The sequence below is a fragment of the Fragaria vesca genome, unplaced genomic scaffold (genome assembly GCF_000184155.1).
Source record: "Fragaria vesca subsp. vesca unplaced genomic scaffold, FraVesHawaii_1.0 scf0513160_u, whole genome shotgun sequence".
Lineage (NCBI taxonomy): Eukaryota > Viridiplantae > Streptophyta > Magnoliopsida > Rosales > Rosaceae > Fragaria > Fragaria vesca.
Window position 1 is genome coordinate 121,470 of NW_004443448.1, and position 14,928 is coordinate 136,397.

General features: G+C 39.6%; 4 protein-coding genes across 6 annotated transcripts; 3 read left to right on the forward strand and 1 right to left on the reverse strand.

Annotated features, from left to right (window-relative positions):
• The first annotated feature begins 1,663 nt into the window (after positions 1-1,663).
• LOC101308251 (pentatricopeptide repeat-containing protein At1g13040, mitochondrial-like) lies at positions 1,664-3,214 on the forward strand. Its single transcript, XM_004310108.1, has one exon. It carries the CDS (start codon positions 1,664-1,666, stop codon positions 3,212-3,214), a length of 1,551 nt encoding a protein of 516 aa, XP_004310156.1.
• Positions 3,215-6,175: 2,961 nt separating this feature from the next.
• On the forward strand, positions 6,176-7,285 carry LOC101308539. Its single transcript, XM_004310109.1, has one exon. It carries the CDS (start codon positions 6,176-6,178, stop codon positions 7,283-7,285), a length of 1,110 nt encoding a protein of 369 aa, XP_004310157.1.
• A 240-nt stretch (positions 7,286-7,525) lies between these two features.
• Positions 7,526-11,244, reverse strand: LOC101305429 (serine/threonine-protein kinase AFC2-like). The gene is made up of 12 exons (XM_004309941.1): positions 11,025-11,244; positions 10,341-10,527; positions 9,989-10,015; positions 9,743-9,896; positions 9,600-9,648; positions 9,392-9,506; positions 9,048-9,139; positions 8,756-8,912; positions 8,597-8,661; positions 8,404-8,501; positions 8,187-8,289; positions 7,526-8,078 (listed from the first exon to the last, which is right to left on the reverse strand). The coding sequence occupies exons 1-12, from the start codon at positions 11,124-11,126 to the stop codon at positions 7,929-7,931; spliced, it is 1,299 nt and encodes a 432-aa protein (XP_004309989.1). The 5' UTR covers positions 11,127-11,244; the 3' UTR covers positions 7,526-7,928.
• A 1,658-nt stretch (positions 11,245-12,902) lies between these two features.
• LOC101306590 (cytochrome P450 71B34-like) lies at positions 12,903-14,814 on the forward strand. Of its 3 annotated transcripts, none has more exons than XM_004309946.1 (3): positions 12,930-13,373; positions 13,668-13,912; positions 14,054-14,814. In XM_004309946.1, the coding sequence occupies exons 1-3, from the start codon at positions 12,998-13,000 to the stop codon at positions 14,672-14,674; spliced, it is 1,242 nt and encodes a 413-aa protein (XP_004309994.1). In that variant the 5' UTR covers positions 12,930-12,997; the 3' UTR covers positions 14,675-14,814. The 3 variants fall into 3 exon arrangements, with proteins under 3 accessions (XP_004309993.1, XP_004309994.1, XP_004309995.1); XM_004309947.1 differs by having other exon boundaries at positions 13,704-13,912; XM_004309945.1 differs by having other exon boundaries at positions 12,903-13,912.
• Positions 14,815-14,928: the final 114 nt, after the last annotated feature.

A 14,928-nucleotide genomic window follows, 5' to 3' on the forward strand; every position in this document is an offset into this window, starting at 1 on the left:
AGAACATTTACTTAAGGCATAACCTCTTTAGTCAACGACAATGTATACAGCGTGGGGTTTAGATTTCCCCAAACCTAAAGCTAGCTAACGTGGGATGGACCAAAATGAGTTGGAAACTTGACTTTGGGATTAACTAAAGCAAAGCACAACATGTTGAATGAATGCTACATTTTTAGATCTTATGTTACCACTAGCTAGCTAGTCTTCACTCTTGACATAAAGTTTGATATTCCACTTGTTCATCTTCAACAATGTTCTCAACAATAATACCCAAAGATGGACACTAGTTTCTCACAAGTGGCATCCTCAAATATGTCTTTATTTTCTGTCGATAGAAATCCTCAAATATGTAGTGATTTATATACATTATTATTATTTTTTAATTAGTGTATATCATTAAAATGATTAAACATAACATTATAATGGTTGATCTGACTGATCTGACAATTATTGACAAGATGTTTCCTTATCAGTAGCTGACTAGGTAAATGAGGCTGTATCGTAACATTTATACATTACATACACTTATCGACCCTTTTGAACAAGCCCTAATTTTATTTTGAAATTATTGAAAAATAAATAGATAATCATGGGTTTGCTCTTGGTATGAAAACTAATCGTAGACCCATACAGTTGTAGTCAACGACGTCGGTTGCATAGAAACAAAATATATGCAATTTAGAAGGAAGAAGAAAGTAATGGTCAATTAAGGTGGCCAAGAAAAACAAAACAACTTTTTGTTCTAATCGTCCCCGCCCAAACCTTGTATTAGTCTTTGGCTGATAGCAAATCCTCTCAATGCCCGTCGTAATTTTCATTACTATAATTATGTTGATCACGAATATATAATTTAAGTATGGATGATTATATAATATATAAAAAAAAAGACTTCTCACTTTTAGATAATTTTTTTTGTTATCACTAGAGCTAGTGTTGTATGAGAAGCGATCATTCGCTTTTTCTCTTGGTTTGTTCCATCAAAGATAATTTTTTCTTTTGTTTTCAAATAGGCCAATACTTTTGATCTCACATGATCGTTAATGAAACTTCCGAATACAGCGTGTGTGGGAAGGCGGTGGGGTGGGACATGATACATAAATCTCAAATTACTAGAAGCTCTTGAGATAATAACGAGAGTCTCTACAATAGATATGTATTATAACATCCTCCAATTAGCCAAGATTGCATTTCCAGCTACTATATTCGTTTTACAAGGGTGGTGACATAACTGAATGATATTTGCTCACTCAGCCATAGATTAATACTATCAGATTTCTCATTATGTTAGCACTAGTTTCGGTGACACTTATTTTCAACCTACACTTGGGAGGTCGCAGCCATTTGATGAAATAAAGAGCTCGCATCTTAGCCAGAGCAAATAAGACACACAAAATGCGCGATCACATGTGTCTTCACTTATTCAGCGCACCCCGATATAAATTCCTCCCGGACTCATCCCCATTCTTCAGCCCAATCCAAAAGCCCAGCAGACCTAAAAGCCCAATACACAACTGATAGCGCCGACCCACCCATTTCGACCTTCCTCTTCTTTCCCGCAACCCATTTCACTCCTCACCTCTACTGCCGAAGCCACAGGTGCTCGGCAGCAGCCACAGCTCTGAGGTCGCTCCACGATCCTCTGCTATGCATTCCCCTCTCTGACATGTATCACACTACCCTCGGCGCCCACCGCCTCATCTACCGCAGTCGCATGACCCACTACGTGAAGACCGGCCTCATCGACCACGCCCTCCACGTGTTCGACGAAATGACCCAATCAAACTGCCGCGTCTTCAGCGTCGACTACAATCGTTTCATCGGCGTCCTCGTCAAGCACTCCCGTTACGACCTCGCCGAGCATTACTACTACGAGATGGCCCCACAGGGCTTCTCCCTAACCCCCTTCACTTACTCCAGGTTCATTTCCGGCCTGTGTAATGTAAACAACTTTACGTTGATCGAGAAGCTTCTAAGGGACATGGATAGATTAGGTTCCGTCCCCGATATTTGGGCTTTTAATATTTACTTGAATTTACTTTGCCAAGAAAATAGGATACATTATGCTCTGGAGGTGTTTGATAGGATGGCGGACAAGGGGAGGGAGCCGGATGTTGTGTCGTATACTATTGTGATTCATGGGTTGTGTAAAGCTGGGAGGTTCGATAATGCGGTTGAGATTTGGAATGGTATGATTAGTAAAGGGTTTAGGCCTGATACTATTGCGTGCACCGCGCTTGTTGTTGGGTTGTGTGGAGGTGGGAAGGTTGATTTGGCTTATGACCTTGTGATTGGCGAGATGAAGGGTGGTGTGGAGTTTAATAATTTGATTTACAACGCGCTGATTAGTGGGTTTTGTCGAGCGAGGAGGATTGACAAGGCGCAGGCGATTAAGTTGTTTATGAAGAGGAATGGGTGCAAGCCGGATTTGGTGACGCATAATGTGTTGTTGAATTATTGTTGTAATGAGTTCATGTTGGAGGAGGCGGAGAAGTTGATGAGACAAATGGAGAAGATTGGGATGAAGCTGGATGCGTATAGTTATAATGGGTTTCTTAAGGGTCTTTGTAAAGATAATAGACCCGAAAAGGCGTATTTGTTTATGAAGAACATGATGGAGCCTAAAGGTTTGTGTAATGTTGTTTCATTTAATACCATTATTATGGCGTGTTGCAAGGGAGGCCAAACTAGAAGAGCATACAAACTGTTTCAGGAAATGTTTCAAAAGGGAATATTACCGGATGTTGTTACATTTACTATTCTGATAGGAGCTTTTTTAAGAGAAGGTAGTTCAGATGTAGCCAAGAAGCTTCTTGATCAGATGACAGGGATGGATCTGTTGCCTGATCGTATATTTTACACTACAATAATTGATCATCTATGTAAGAGTGGGAAGATTGCAATGGCTTGTGACATGTTCAATGATATGTTAGAGAAGGGAATCACCGCTGATGTGGTTTTATATAATGCTCTCATTAGCGGGCTTTGTAGGGCTTCTAGAGTTACTGAAGCCATGCATTTATATGAGGAAATGCAGACTAGAGGATGCTTTCCTGATGAGGTAACTTATAAAGTGGTAATTGGAGGTCTTATAAAAGACAAGAGGCTTTCTGTGGCTTGTGGGGTATGGGATGAGATGATGGAGAAAGGCTTTACTCTGGACAGAGTTCTTTCCGAGACACTGATTAATGCAGTCCATTCAAAAGATCTTGCATGAAAACGGAAAATGGTTTGTATTTTATACCCACACCTTTATATCTTTTAGTTATCCATTCATACTTTTGAAGTTTATTGCCTAGCTACAAATTTTACTTGAATGATTTGTTATGGGGAAAGTATTAAGTAAATTTTTTTGGCACTGCTGACAGCTCTGGCAGTTCATTTCTCTAAGAGTACATATAACTTTGCCTTTAGATAATCACTAATTAGACCATCAAATTTCACTTCTAATCCGCTGAGCATATATGCACGCATTAGTGGCTGCATGATTGTGCTGTTTATGTAAATGTTTTGGAACATAGTGCAGAGACTTGTAACACTTACTCAATGCTAAGAATGTAGTTAGGAGAAATTTAAATGAGCTATTGTCTATTTTACTGCTAGTATATGCTAAAGGAGCTTAATCACATTCTTAAATCAGTCGACTAACTAGTTACATGTTTTTAGTGAACATTTTTGCTATTTTGAATATGCATGGATCCTCATTCTGGTGGTGACTAAATAGTTGTTCCTTGCAATCTCCAGTAGTAGTGATTCTTATTTTCAGTGATATAACTTTTGGTGCTTCTTATTGATGAGTATTAAACTTGTGGTTTAAGAACCTATTGCATTCAAGATGGTTGATGACATGTTCCATTGATTATGCTATTCTTTGGACTGTTGCAGTTTCCATTTTTTGGAGCAAGTTGATAGTTGGTGATCTCACCTCAACAAGCCTGCCTGTTTCTTACCTTGTTCCTCTTCCTGGCTATAGAAAATTCAGGTGGGTGCTTTTAGCTTTTGTTAAGCCTTTATGAGTAATTAATTAATTAAATACTTTTGTGATCCATGTATTAGTACAAACATTTTCCTATTTAAGTGAGAAACAATGGAGGTGTAGGGAAAGAAAAAAGGAAAATAGGCAAGACCTTGCGGGTTAACCCTAATAAATTGTCAGTATCCTGTTTGCTTTCATTTGTTTATGTCATGACGATCTAGTTCATTGACAACAACTGAAACTTGTAAACTAATTCAAGGATGTGCTTGTTGAATTAGTAAAAAAGTTTTTGTTACATTCTTGTTATGCGGTATTGCCTCATTGATTGGTTGAATCACTGCTTTATGCATGCAGGGCAGGCTGGAACCTTGGACAACCAGATGATTTGAAGAGCATAATGATTATGTTGTATGGTTTGTCACTCCCATTGACTCTTTCTCGTTAATTGCAATGAAATTACTGCAACTTACTTCTTTTCAGTAGTCTACCTGTCCCTCCCTTGTTCTTTCATCCTGTCTTCTTTACCTCAATTACTGCTAGTAGACGATGGTTTAATTTTGCCGACTTGTTAGATTGATATTGTGAGAGTAATTTCTTACTTACTCTATACCTTCCGTATCATTGGCTTCGTGGCCACTTAAAATCTTGAAGTTACCTACTAATAGCAGAACAAGGGTCTAGATGATAGTAGTGGCCACATCAAATTGGTTTTGAATTTGCTTCCCAATGTTGCTTTTTTAGCAGAAATATTGATTATATTGTTAGGGTGCATAACATTCCGTAAGTTAAATGTATTCTGTTGTCTCTGCTTTTAATCTTTCCTGCATTCTTTGAAGTTGGATGAACATGACCTTATACCACATTTTATTTATCTTCTTTCCACAACTTTCTTTCTTAGCTTAATGGCTGTCTCAGCTACTTAAATCCCTTTTGATTTTACATTCTAAATGTTTTAGGATGCACCACGGCATTTCTCGAGGTAGTTCTTGACATACTGAGACAGCAGATCTGCATCAAGAATGGTAGTGTGAGAATACTATTAATCCAGCTTGAGCATGATAGCTGATGTGAATGTGGACATACATGGCTTGTTATATGCAAAATGCAGTGAGTGTAACTCGGTCTTTCTCTGTCGAGAATTACTAAATTATTTGTATTGAGAGTGGGACGGCTGGATTAGTAGTTATATGCTGAATCAATACTCAGTGATAATGGATTGAATTGTTTCTTTCCTGTAGGGCAATGCAAGCAGCAACAGCTACAATTTTTGGCCACCTCCTGCTGAAGAAAAGCAGATGAAAAATTATGAAGCTTTGTTTTCCATATATTAACTTAATCCGGTTTGTTGCAGTGCTGGAGCCTTCAGAGTAGGGAAGAACAATCAGGACAACAATCAAGGAAATCATTTTAGTGATTAGTTGAGTACAAATATAACTGACAAGTTGCTTTTTAAAGACAATCTTAAAGAAAAAGTATTTCAACCAGTAGTTGCAAGTAGGCCAACTCTGAGCCACAGCAGAATATCTTCGGTTTATGAGTAAAGATGTTCTTTGCTCAAAGGTGGCCGAGTTCATTCAGAATTCGAAGGAGTCTTTATATCCGTTCAGTACACAGAGGAATAAATTATATCAAATTCTTATGTGGATACCATTGTTTTCGGTTAGTGTTTGGATTTTGTTTCAATTTTTCATAGGAACATTAATCCTTATTGATAGTATGAACTCTGTACACTGTCATAGATGTTCCAGAATAATATGAAGTGAACTGAGAAATAGCTCCTGGTTCTTCACTTACATCAATCCATCATATGCCATTCATGAAGTTTTTCTGGACATGATAATGATTCTCAGTTGGAAAATTTAGAACTTGTATCTTCTTTAACACTTATATGAGCTATATCTCTAAAGGGAAAGACTAGGGGATGAAAGCGAAGGTTTGTAAGCCCTTTTGGGAGTTGAGGGTGCATTTTTCTTCGAAAATGAAAGTGAAGGGATGTCTTGATACAGCAGCACTTAAAAAAAAGTTGCCACCAAGATTACTTGCCTCCCATGCTGAGTTATGTTTGATTCTTTTCCTTTTGATAAATCATCCTTGAAGTTTTCTTCAAGTCATCCCCTTATCTTCAATCTCTCCGAAATAAATGCTCACTGTTATCATTCCTCTTCAAGTCTCTGCTCTTCTTCATTACCTCTCCACACTACCATGCATCGGCCTCGCGATACCAACCCTCATTTTGGCAGCCCCTACCAAACACAGCAGCAAGACCAATATCCCCAGTCGCTACCACCCCTTGTGCCACTACCACATGATCATGGCCAGCACTCCGCAGCACCGCCACTCAGTCCAGAATGGTCTGAACCACGGCAATCAATTCTGCGCGAGCCAGCCTCAACCCGTCCACGGGTGAAGCATCAAGGCCGCCAATCCCGGCCACTAGGTCCATTGGTGTCAATTCGTCACCGTGATCAAGACCAACATCATCGGCCAAAGAAACAAAGCCGACATTCTCAGCCACATCCTGTACCAGTGGCACCACCTCCTCTCCATGATCAAGACCAACACCATCTTGGCCCCAAGCATCAAGGCCACGACTCCTTGCCACTAGTCCCGTTGGCAGCACCAATCCCACACCATGTTCCAGACCACCATACTCCACAACACCACACACCACAACACCGTACACCAAATGGCTCACATGAACAGCCACACGGTTCGCACGGCTTGCGCATGCCACTCCCTCAACAAACCAACTTCTTAACATGGTCTGCAGGCGTGTGCTGCGCCATTTTTTGGATCCTCATAATCTTAGCAGGTGTCATTGTCCTCATTGTCTATCTAGTCTTTCGTCCTCGGACCCCAATGTTCGACATTCCCTCTGCCACACTAAACGCAGCCTATCTCGACATGGGGTATCTCCTCAATGCCGACCTTACCGTGCTAGTAAACTTCACCAACCCCAACAAGAAGGTGAGCGTCTACTTCAGTCCCATGTACATTGATGCTTACTATGGTGGCACCCTCATTGCTACCACCTACATTGAACCTTTCACCGCACGCAAGCATCAATCCATGTTTGCAAATGTTCACATGGTGGCTAGCCAGGTTCGTCTCGGATTGCTCGAAAGCCAAAGGCTGAAGAAGCAGCTGGAGAGCAGCAGAGCCGGCTTCGAAATCAAAGGCTACTTCAGAGCACGAGCTAATTTCGGAAGCCTGTTGCGATACTCGTATAAATTACATGGTGACTGCACCGTTGTGCTCTCGAGACCTCCTGGTGGGGTTATGGTTGGTAGGAAATGCAAGACAAGACATTGATCAGGGAAGCTTGTCGACTTTTATTTTTCTCATTGGATTTGTTTCTTTTCTACTTTTGTATCCATGTTGATGAAGCATTGATTTTGACAGCCATCAGTAATTAGGCGTCCATTTTCTTCAGAATGTTGCTTCTTTTTTGATATATTGCTCTTCCTACTAACCTGACAAACTGATATTACTTACAGAGATCAGAGTTGCATGTCTTCGTTTTCTTCAATTTGATATTGATACAAATAATGTCGTACAACTTTGGTTCCATCATCCTGGTAAACGAGAACGAATTCATCTCAATATGTCATGCAACAATTTTATTCATTTCCATGTCTATAGCAGCTAATTGTTTATCCTTCTACAACATTGAGACGTACATATTTTGAACGCAAAGCCTGTTCAGAAATCACATCCACTCGTTACATTTAATTTCCATGGTACAAAATCGAAGGAGAGGCTTCTGAGAACAGGCTATTTACAGAAGTACAGATATTTGATTAGTCCAGGTCTTGGCCGCCATCTTCATGGTTGTTGCACATGCCAGGAAAACATTCAGGAAAGCAAAGCACTTGGGCTCTTCAATAACCCAGAACTCAGTCAAGCACTCCAAGCAAATCAGTAACACTTCAAGAATGTATTTGCAAACACCTCACTAGAACCTTCTGTAATGATCCCTGGTAAAGAAGGGATGCCTTAGGGCTTCAGAAGCTGTTAGCCTATTAGAGGGCTCAAATCTAAGGAGACCTTGCAGGAGGTCGATGAGATCACCAGCTGAATGATCTACATGCTGCATCACTATATTCTGACAAACAAAATAAATTTGTCAAGTTTAGAGCTAAGAAACGAAAAAGAAATACACAGAATATCCAAAACACAACTACGTAATGAAAAGCTATAGAATTTTATTTACCTGGAGGCGATGTAGCTTTAATACCGATTTAATACTTTCCCGAGAATTTGCACCTTCAGGCCAGTCCAACCTTCCCCTCCTCACATACTTTTCAGCATGGCGGCTGAACCAGAAAACACGTAATTAGCAAACGAACGAGTGAAATTAACTAAACAAATGTTTTCTAAGACTAGATAATAAAAATCATGATCCAAACCCTCCAATGGCCGGCACATACTCTGCTCTTTTTAACATGTGCTGCGGCAATGGACCTAGTACCCGTTCCATCATAGCCAGGTGTTCTAGGTTTTCATGAGTCTGAAACAAAGCTTCTCCCTGAAATAATTCCAATTATTTTTTCCGTATCAAACTTATTTTGTAGAGGTTTTCTTTAACATCTTATGGCATCAGCTCAATATAATGAGACATACCGAACACAACTCTACCAGGATGCAGCCAATACTCCAAATATCACATGGATAACTCCATCCAAGTCCTGTAAAGTGTATAATGTGAATTTTAGCTAAAAAAAAGCATACGTAACTAATATTTGAAATGAAGATAATTGAATGTCAGGAAAGAAAACAGACCTAGAATGACCTCAGGTGCACGATAGTGCCTTGTCGATACAATATAGTTGTGCTCTTGATGTTCATACGCTGTGCTACCAAAATCAATAACTTTGATAGCACTAGACTTTGGCAACCTTCTATAACAGGTTCCATCTTTTGGGGACCGGGATGCAAACTGTAATACCAAATAAACAACTTGAAGAATCAAGAATATTGCCCTTACTAAAACAATGCTGGTAAAAGGTAAAAGGATGAAGTATGAACTAAAAGCTGCAATGTAATAAATTCAAAGGAACTCAGGCAGACATACCCTGTAGTCCGGTACTTTAACATATTCTGGAGAAACAAACAGTATATTCTCAGGTTTCAAGTCGGTATGGATGAGACGCATATCATGTATGACTGCAAAAAATTATAACCAAAGAAATCATTAAATATCATAGTATTTCAATATTCTGCCACATTCTTCATGTTATGATATCCAAAAACAGATTTCTAAATAATGACACAGGCAGCCTTTATTGTTGGTTTTATTTAAAAACAAGCAGAAACTACCAGTAAATTCTTTAATGATTGAAGGTAAATATTGCATCCAGAAGTGTTACTATAAACTTTGATTGGGATAAGAGAAACAACAGAAGTCCAACTACACACATGCTACACATTCCAATAGTTGCCTGCCAAGCTCGCGGACAAGATCAACAGGAAATGGGCGATAATTATTTTTCCGGAGGAAATCATATAGGCTTGGTCCAAGCATCTCAAATACCTGTTAAGACCATTTGAATTCAAAAAAGTCTTAACCCCCAAAATATTTGTGAAGTTGGGGAATTATGTTATCAAAAATCAAGCATATACTTACTATACATATATGGTTACGATAGTCAAACCAGTTCCGTATTTGAACACAACTGCAAAGAATAAAGCCATTTAACAATGGACACAAAATTCACTCAAAACTGACCAATAAAAATGAAATAAAAATGTTACGAAAACAATACTCACCGGCTGCCATTTCTGTCATACTTTCCAAGCAACTGTAGCACATCAATTTCTATCATTGCTGCTTCGCGATATTTCTTGATACTTCTGACAACTTTTATAGCTACCATCTCCTTTGTTTCCCTGTCCCAGCATTCCAAAACCTGACCAAAAGTTCCTACAGTCATGCAAAAGTTCAAATATGAGAAAACAGACCACCAAAGCATTAATCCATCCAAAGATAGTTGTAGATCCAGTAAAGATAGTAACCTTCTCCAATTTTCCGGTGAATTTTATCTGAAAGGACAGAAACAAGGACGTAAGAATGAATGACATATAGCTTAAAACAATATCTAAAATAAGGTCTGAAATGAGAATACATTCTCTATACTCACATAAATTTTAAGACGTTACTGAAAGAAAAAGATGTAATAAATATGGTATTAAAAGGCATACCTACAGCATTTCAAATATTTATATTTAAAAATCCAGAAAATATGAAAAGTTTAGAAGAGCATCAGTGTGGTTTAGTAATTCAACGACAAAACCCTAAATGAAAAAGTTTACAGTATAAACATAAAAAATGCAAAGAGAAATATATAAGGTGATTAAATGTAATTACAGCGAGAAGTCAAATTCTCTCCAAGACCAAACATGTAATGTCCATCTTTGTCGTCCTCTCGCCATGGGGGAGAGCCTTTTTGAGTCAACCCCTTTACAAAAAGACTAGGATGGTCTGGGTGTACCCTCGGAGGTCCATAGCTCGTTCCATTCCCAACATCTTGTTCATAATATATTCCTGACTGAGCCTACACACAGCCATTGGTTTCATACTCCACCATACAAACAGTAATATAACAACTCAACTCCTATGCTATATATCATTCATTTAAACGATTTTCCCTCATCTTTTCTAATCAACCAACACAAAACCAGTATATGCAGATCACACACACATGCATAACACCCCGAATACGAAACACATCCACATCCCTCTTACATCTACCAGATCATTATCAACCTCAAAAGTTTATATCATTAAAATTTTCCAATATTTTGAGCAAAGATCAGATTTTTTCAGCCACTATCTTGAAAACTTGAATCATTTCTATCATCTATACCAACATTCTTAACATTATTTCCCAAAAAAAAAAATCAAAACTTTGACACAAATGCAAAGCAAATTGAGCTGAAATTAATACCTCAAAGCTAAATTCAACATCACAGAACAGATTAAAGCATCAAAGAGTGAAAATCTTGACCTGAATTTTGAGAAATTGGATGCAATAAAAGGTAAAGATGGTACCTTTGGGTGGGATTGGGGGCCGTCCCAAGCGAACCTGGGCCTCTTTCTGGGACGCCGATCAATATGAGAGAGAGGAAACTCCGTGACGTAATCCATCTCCATATCCCCAAACCCTAATTCTCACTCGATCAATTAAAGGAGACGATCAATTTGGTAACAGAGACAAAATCCCTAACCCTGTTCTTTGTGAGATGCTGTGAGTGGTTGGATTCGATTCTGGGGATTAATCTCGGCTGTTGGTTTGTGTGTGGACCCGTTTAGCTGACCAACGTAACTGATTATATGGTTGGATTCAAACCATGGTTGAGTTAGGATATTGGGCTTGATGGACTCGGGTCGGAAATTGAACTAGGTGGGCCGAAGGTTAATAATCCTACATCTCGTAATATGTTAATTAAAGCATCAGGAATGATGTATTGGAATTAAAGTGCGACTGTTTGCATAATCAGCTGGGCAGCCTGAGCTCAGCTGTTGCAATAAGAATCGTCTCATCTATTGATCGATTTCTAAGCTTTGAAACAAATTGTGTGAAAAAACTGAACACAAATATGGCTCAGGAAGATCCCATACATCTCTATCCATACACAAATTCTGGCTCCTTGCTCATACATCTCTATCCAGACAGACAGGATAGAGATCGATCAGGAAGATCCCATCACGCAGTCGCATATATTTGGCCAGTATAGTCGACTTCTACCACATTTGTAGAACAGTTTGTGTGACCGAACGAGTTGTTCTCCTCCACTCCTTTCGTCTACTTATGCACATATCTATCTAGAGAATATTCAGTACATGTCGTGCATCTATTTATATATTTGTAAATTATCAAAATTAAAGAACATAATACATATACATGTATTGTAGTCCTTATATATTACCAGTGGCGGAACCATTCATGTGGCTATTAGGGCTATAGTCATACCAGTAATCAGCTGAATCAACAGCTGACACATATATATTAGCCTACTAAGAGTACTAGCCATACCCAAATTAGACCACTAAATTACAAATAGCCCACAACCCAAATTAACCCTCTGTTTCTCAAATCAAACCTCACAGAGTATCAGTCATCTTCAGTCTTCACGCTCTCCTCCTCCTGCTTTCTCTCCTTCTCCTCCTCTCCTCCAGACTCCAGTTCTCCGCCGTCGCCTCCACCGTAATCGACGCCGGCGACAAATCTCACAGAATATCATTCATCTTCACGCTCTCTTACTCCTGCTTTCTCTCCTTCTCCTCCTCTCCTCCAGACTCCAGTCCTCCACCGTACTCGACGCCGGCGATGCGCTGATCAGACAACTTGTGAGGATGAGCCTCCCACTGGGTTACAAACCTCAAACAAAATTTCTTATGTCCATACAAAATTAGCCATACTAACTGTGAAATCCTGATTCCGCCACTGTATATGGCTAAAATTACACTATGTATTTACACATCGTGCATTTATACAATTTTTTTCATATCTATAGGAATAATGCAGCTTCGGTTTCTATCCCAAAACGATGAGGCCTCTAGAAATGGATGAACTATATGAATCAGTACCATAGTTGGCAGCTAGCTACTCACATACGTGATATGAGCGACACGCTAAAGATAACATATATACCTCTGTGCTGTGGCCTATGGTCATTTCAGACTGCACAAGGGTGGTCTTCCTAATTTCTTGATTTTCTCAAGAGAACCAAACCAACACCACAAATAGGAATCGAAACGTACTTCTTCATCTTACGTCTAGTCATATTTTACAATCGCACTACTACTCTTGTATGCATTATGAGTCTACGACACCATCTTTTCAACAAACCTGGAAAAACACAAATTCCCTTCTTCTCCAAGCCAATCTTTTCAACACCAACACCTGTCATGGCAGCCCTATATATAGTATGACGTGAACATGACTTCCTCTTCAGATTTTACAGTATATAAGATCGAAGAAGAAGAAGAAGGATAGCTCATAATATCTCGTTGAAGAACCTATGGGTCTCAACACCCTACTACAAATCTTATGGCTTCCATTTCTCCTCCTTCTCCCTCTACTTCTTCTACTGAACAAGAACAAAAAGCCACCGAAGCACTACCCACCAAGCCCTCCCAAGCTTCCCATCATAGGCAATTTACACCAGTTCACTCAATCTGGTTCATCACCTCACCAAAACCTATGGCGCCTCTCGAAGAAGTTCGGTCCAGTCATGCTCCTACACCTCGGTCGCATACCGACCCTAGTCATCTCATCAGCTGAAGCAGCGAAACAGGTCCTGAAAGACAATGATCTCAACTGCTGCAGCAGACCCTCCTCCTCTGGGTCTCGAAAACTCACCTACAACTACTTAGACATGGGATTTGCGCCATACGGTGAGTACTGGCGAGAGATAAGAAAGATATGTGTGCTCGAGCTTTTCAGTGTGAAAAGAGTGCATTCTTATAGGGCTATTAGGGAAGAAGAAGTAGCAAAGATGATTAGTTCGATATCGAAAGAATCTGCATCTAACTCATGTGTTGATCTTACTGAGAAGTTGTTTGCTGTCATGGGAAGTATAGCTTTCAGGGTTATTTTGGGGACAAGTTTCGAGGGGAGTAGTTTCGAGCACGATAGGTTTCATCAAGTGCTTCATGAAGTTGAAATCATGCTTGCTGGCTTTACTGCAGCTGATTTTTTTCCTTCCAAAATTGGGTATCTTATAGACAGGATCTCCGGGAAACAGAGACAATTCGAAAGGGTTTCCGGGGAACTTCACCGCTTTTTTCAGCAGGTGATTGATGATCATCTCAAGCCTGGGAGGATACAACAAGAGCATGACGACATAGTTGGCGTGCTGCTTAAAATTGTGAAGGAGCAAACTGGTTTTGGAGCTGCTCATCTTGGTCATGATAACATCAAGGCACTTCTCGTGGTAAGCTCAATCATATCTCTTAATCCTGTGATCTTAATCATTAGAAAAACCTAGTGTCAAGAGTTAGAGCGACTCGACTCAAAATCAACCGATTTTTAACAGGTTAATTTTGCTAATCCTAACTACATATTTGTGAAACAGAACTTATTTCTAGGTGGGATAGACACTGGTGCAATTACAATGCTATGGGCGATGGCAGAACTAGCTAAGAATCCCAGACTGATGAAGAAAGCACAGGATGAAGTCAGAAGCGTAGTTGGAAACAAAGGAAATGTGTCTGAAAGTGATACAGAAGAGCTTCCATACCTCAAGATGATAGTCAAAGAATCACTTCGACTGCATCCTCCAGCTCCCCTCATTCTTCCTAGAGAAACCATGGCCCCCTTCAAAGTCCTTGGGTATGATGTTGAACCAAAAACACTAGTCATGATTAATGACTGGGCAATTTCACGAGATCCAGAATTTTGGAAAGACCCAGAAGAGTTCATCCCAGAAAGGTTTGATGGTAGCTCTGTGGATTTCAAAGGGCAACACTTTGAGTTCTTGCCGTTTGGAGCTGGTCGGAGAGTTTGTCCGGGGATTTACATGGCGACGACGACAGTGGAGCTTGGACTCGCAAATCTCCTGTACAGCTTTGATTGGAAATTGCCAGAGGGAATGAAGGAGGAGGATATCAACATGGAAGAAACAACTGGGGAACTTGCCCTTACTATCTCTAAGAAAACTGCTCTCAACCTCGTCCCCGTTAAGTTTTCTGGTTAGGAGATCATTGCAAGGTTACACTTATGAGTTATATGCTCTGAACGAATAGTAAGTTTGAGAAATAAATGATCGGATGATGCTGAATTTGCTGAAATGTCTGTAATGGTATAAATATATATGCTGTGAAAATTGAAATGACCTTATGATGACTGTAAGATTCATTCGAACAAACTGAAAGTTTGATTTCAACAATAACCAAGACAAGAGAGACCAATAACATTAATAGTTGTTTCAAACTAATGTCCTCCCATTCA

Excerpts from the sequence above, each read along its gene's own strand:
- LOC101308251 (XM_004310108.1), top strand. The coding sequence starts at position 1,664 with ATGTATCACACTACCCTCGGCGCCCACCGCCTCATCTACCGCAGTCGC.
- LOC101308539 (XM_004310109.1), top strand. The coding sequence starts at position 6,176 with ATGCATCGGCCTCGCGATACCAACCCTCATTTTGGCAGCCCCTACCAA.
- LOC101305429 (XM_004309941.1), bottom strand. The coding sequence starts at position 11,126 with ATGGAGATGGATTACGTCACGGAGTTTCCTCTCTCTCATATTGATCGG. Across the intron at positions 8,662-8,755 it reads TGCACCTGAGGTCATTCTAG|GACTTGGATGGAGTTATCCA; the intron begins GTCTGTTTTCTT and ends TACACTTTACAG. Across the intron at positions 8,502-8,596 it reads TCCTGGTAGAGTTGTGTTCG|GGAGAAGCTTTGTTTCAGAC; the intron begins GTATGTCTCATT and ends GAATTATTTCAG.
- LOC101306590 (XM_004309945.1), top strand. The coding sequence starts at position 12,998 with ATGGGTCTCAACACCCTACTACAAATCTTATGGCTTCCATTTCTCCTC. Across the intron at positions 13,913-14,053 it reads ACATCAAGGCACTTCTCGTG|AACTTATTTCTAGGTGGGAT; the intron begins GTAAGCTCAATC and ends TTTGTGAAACAG.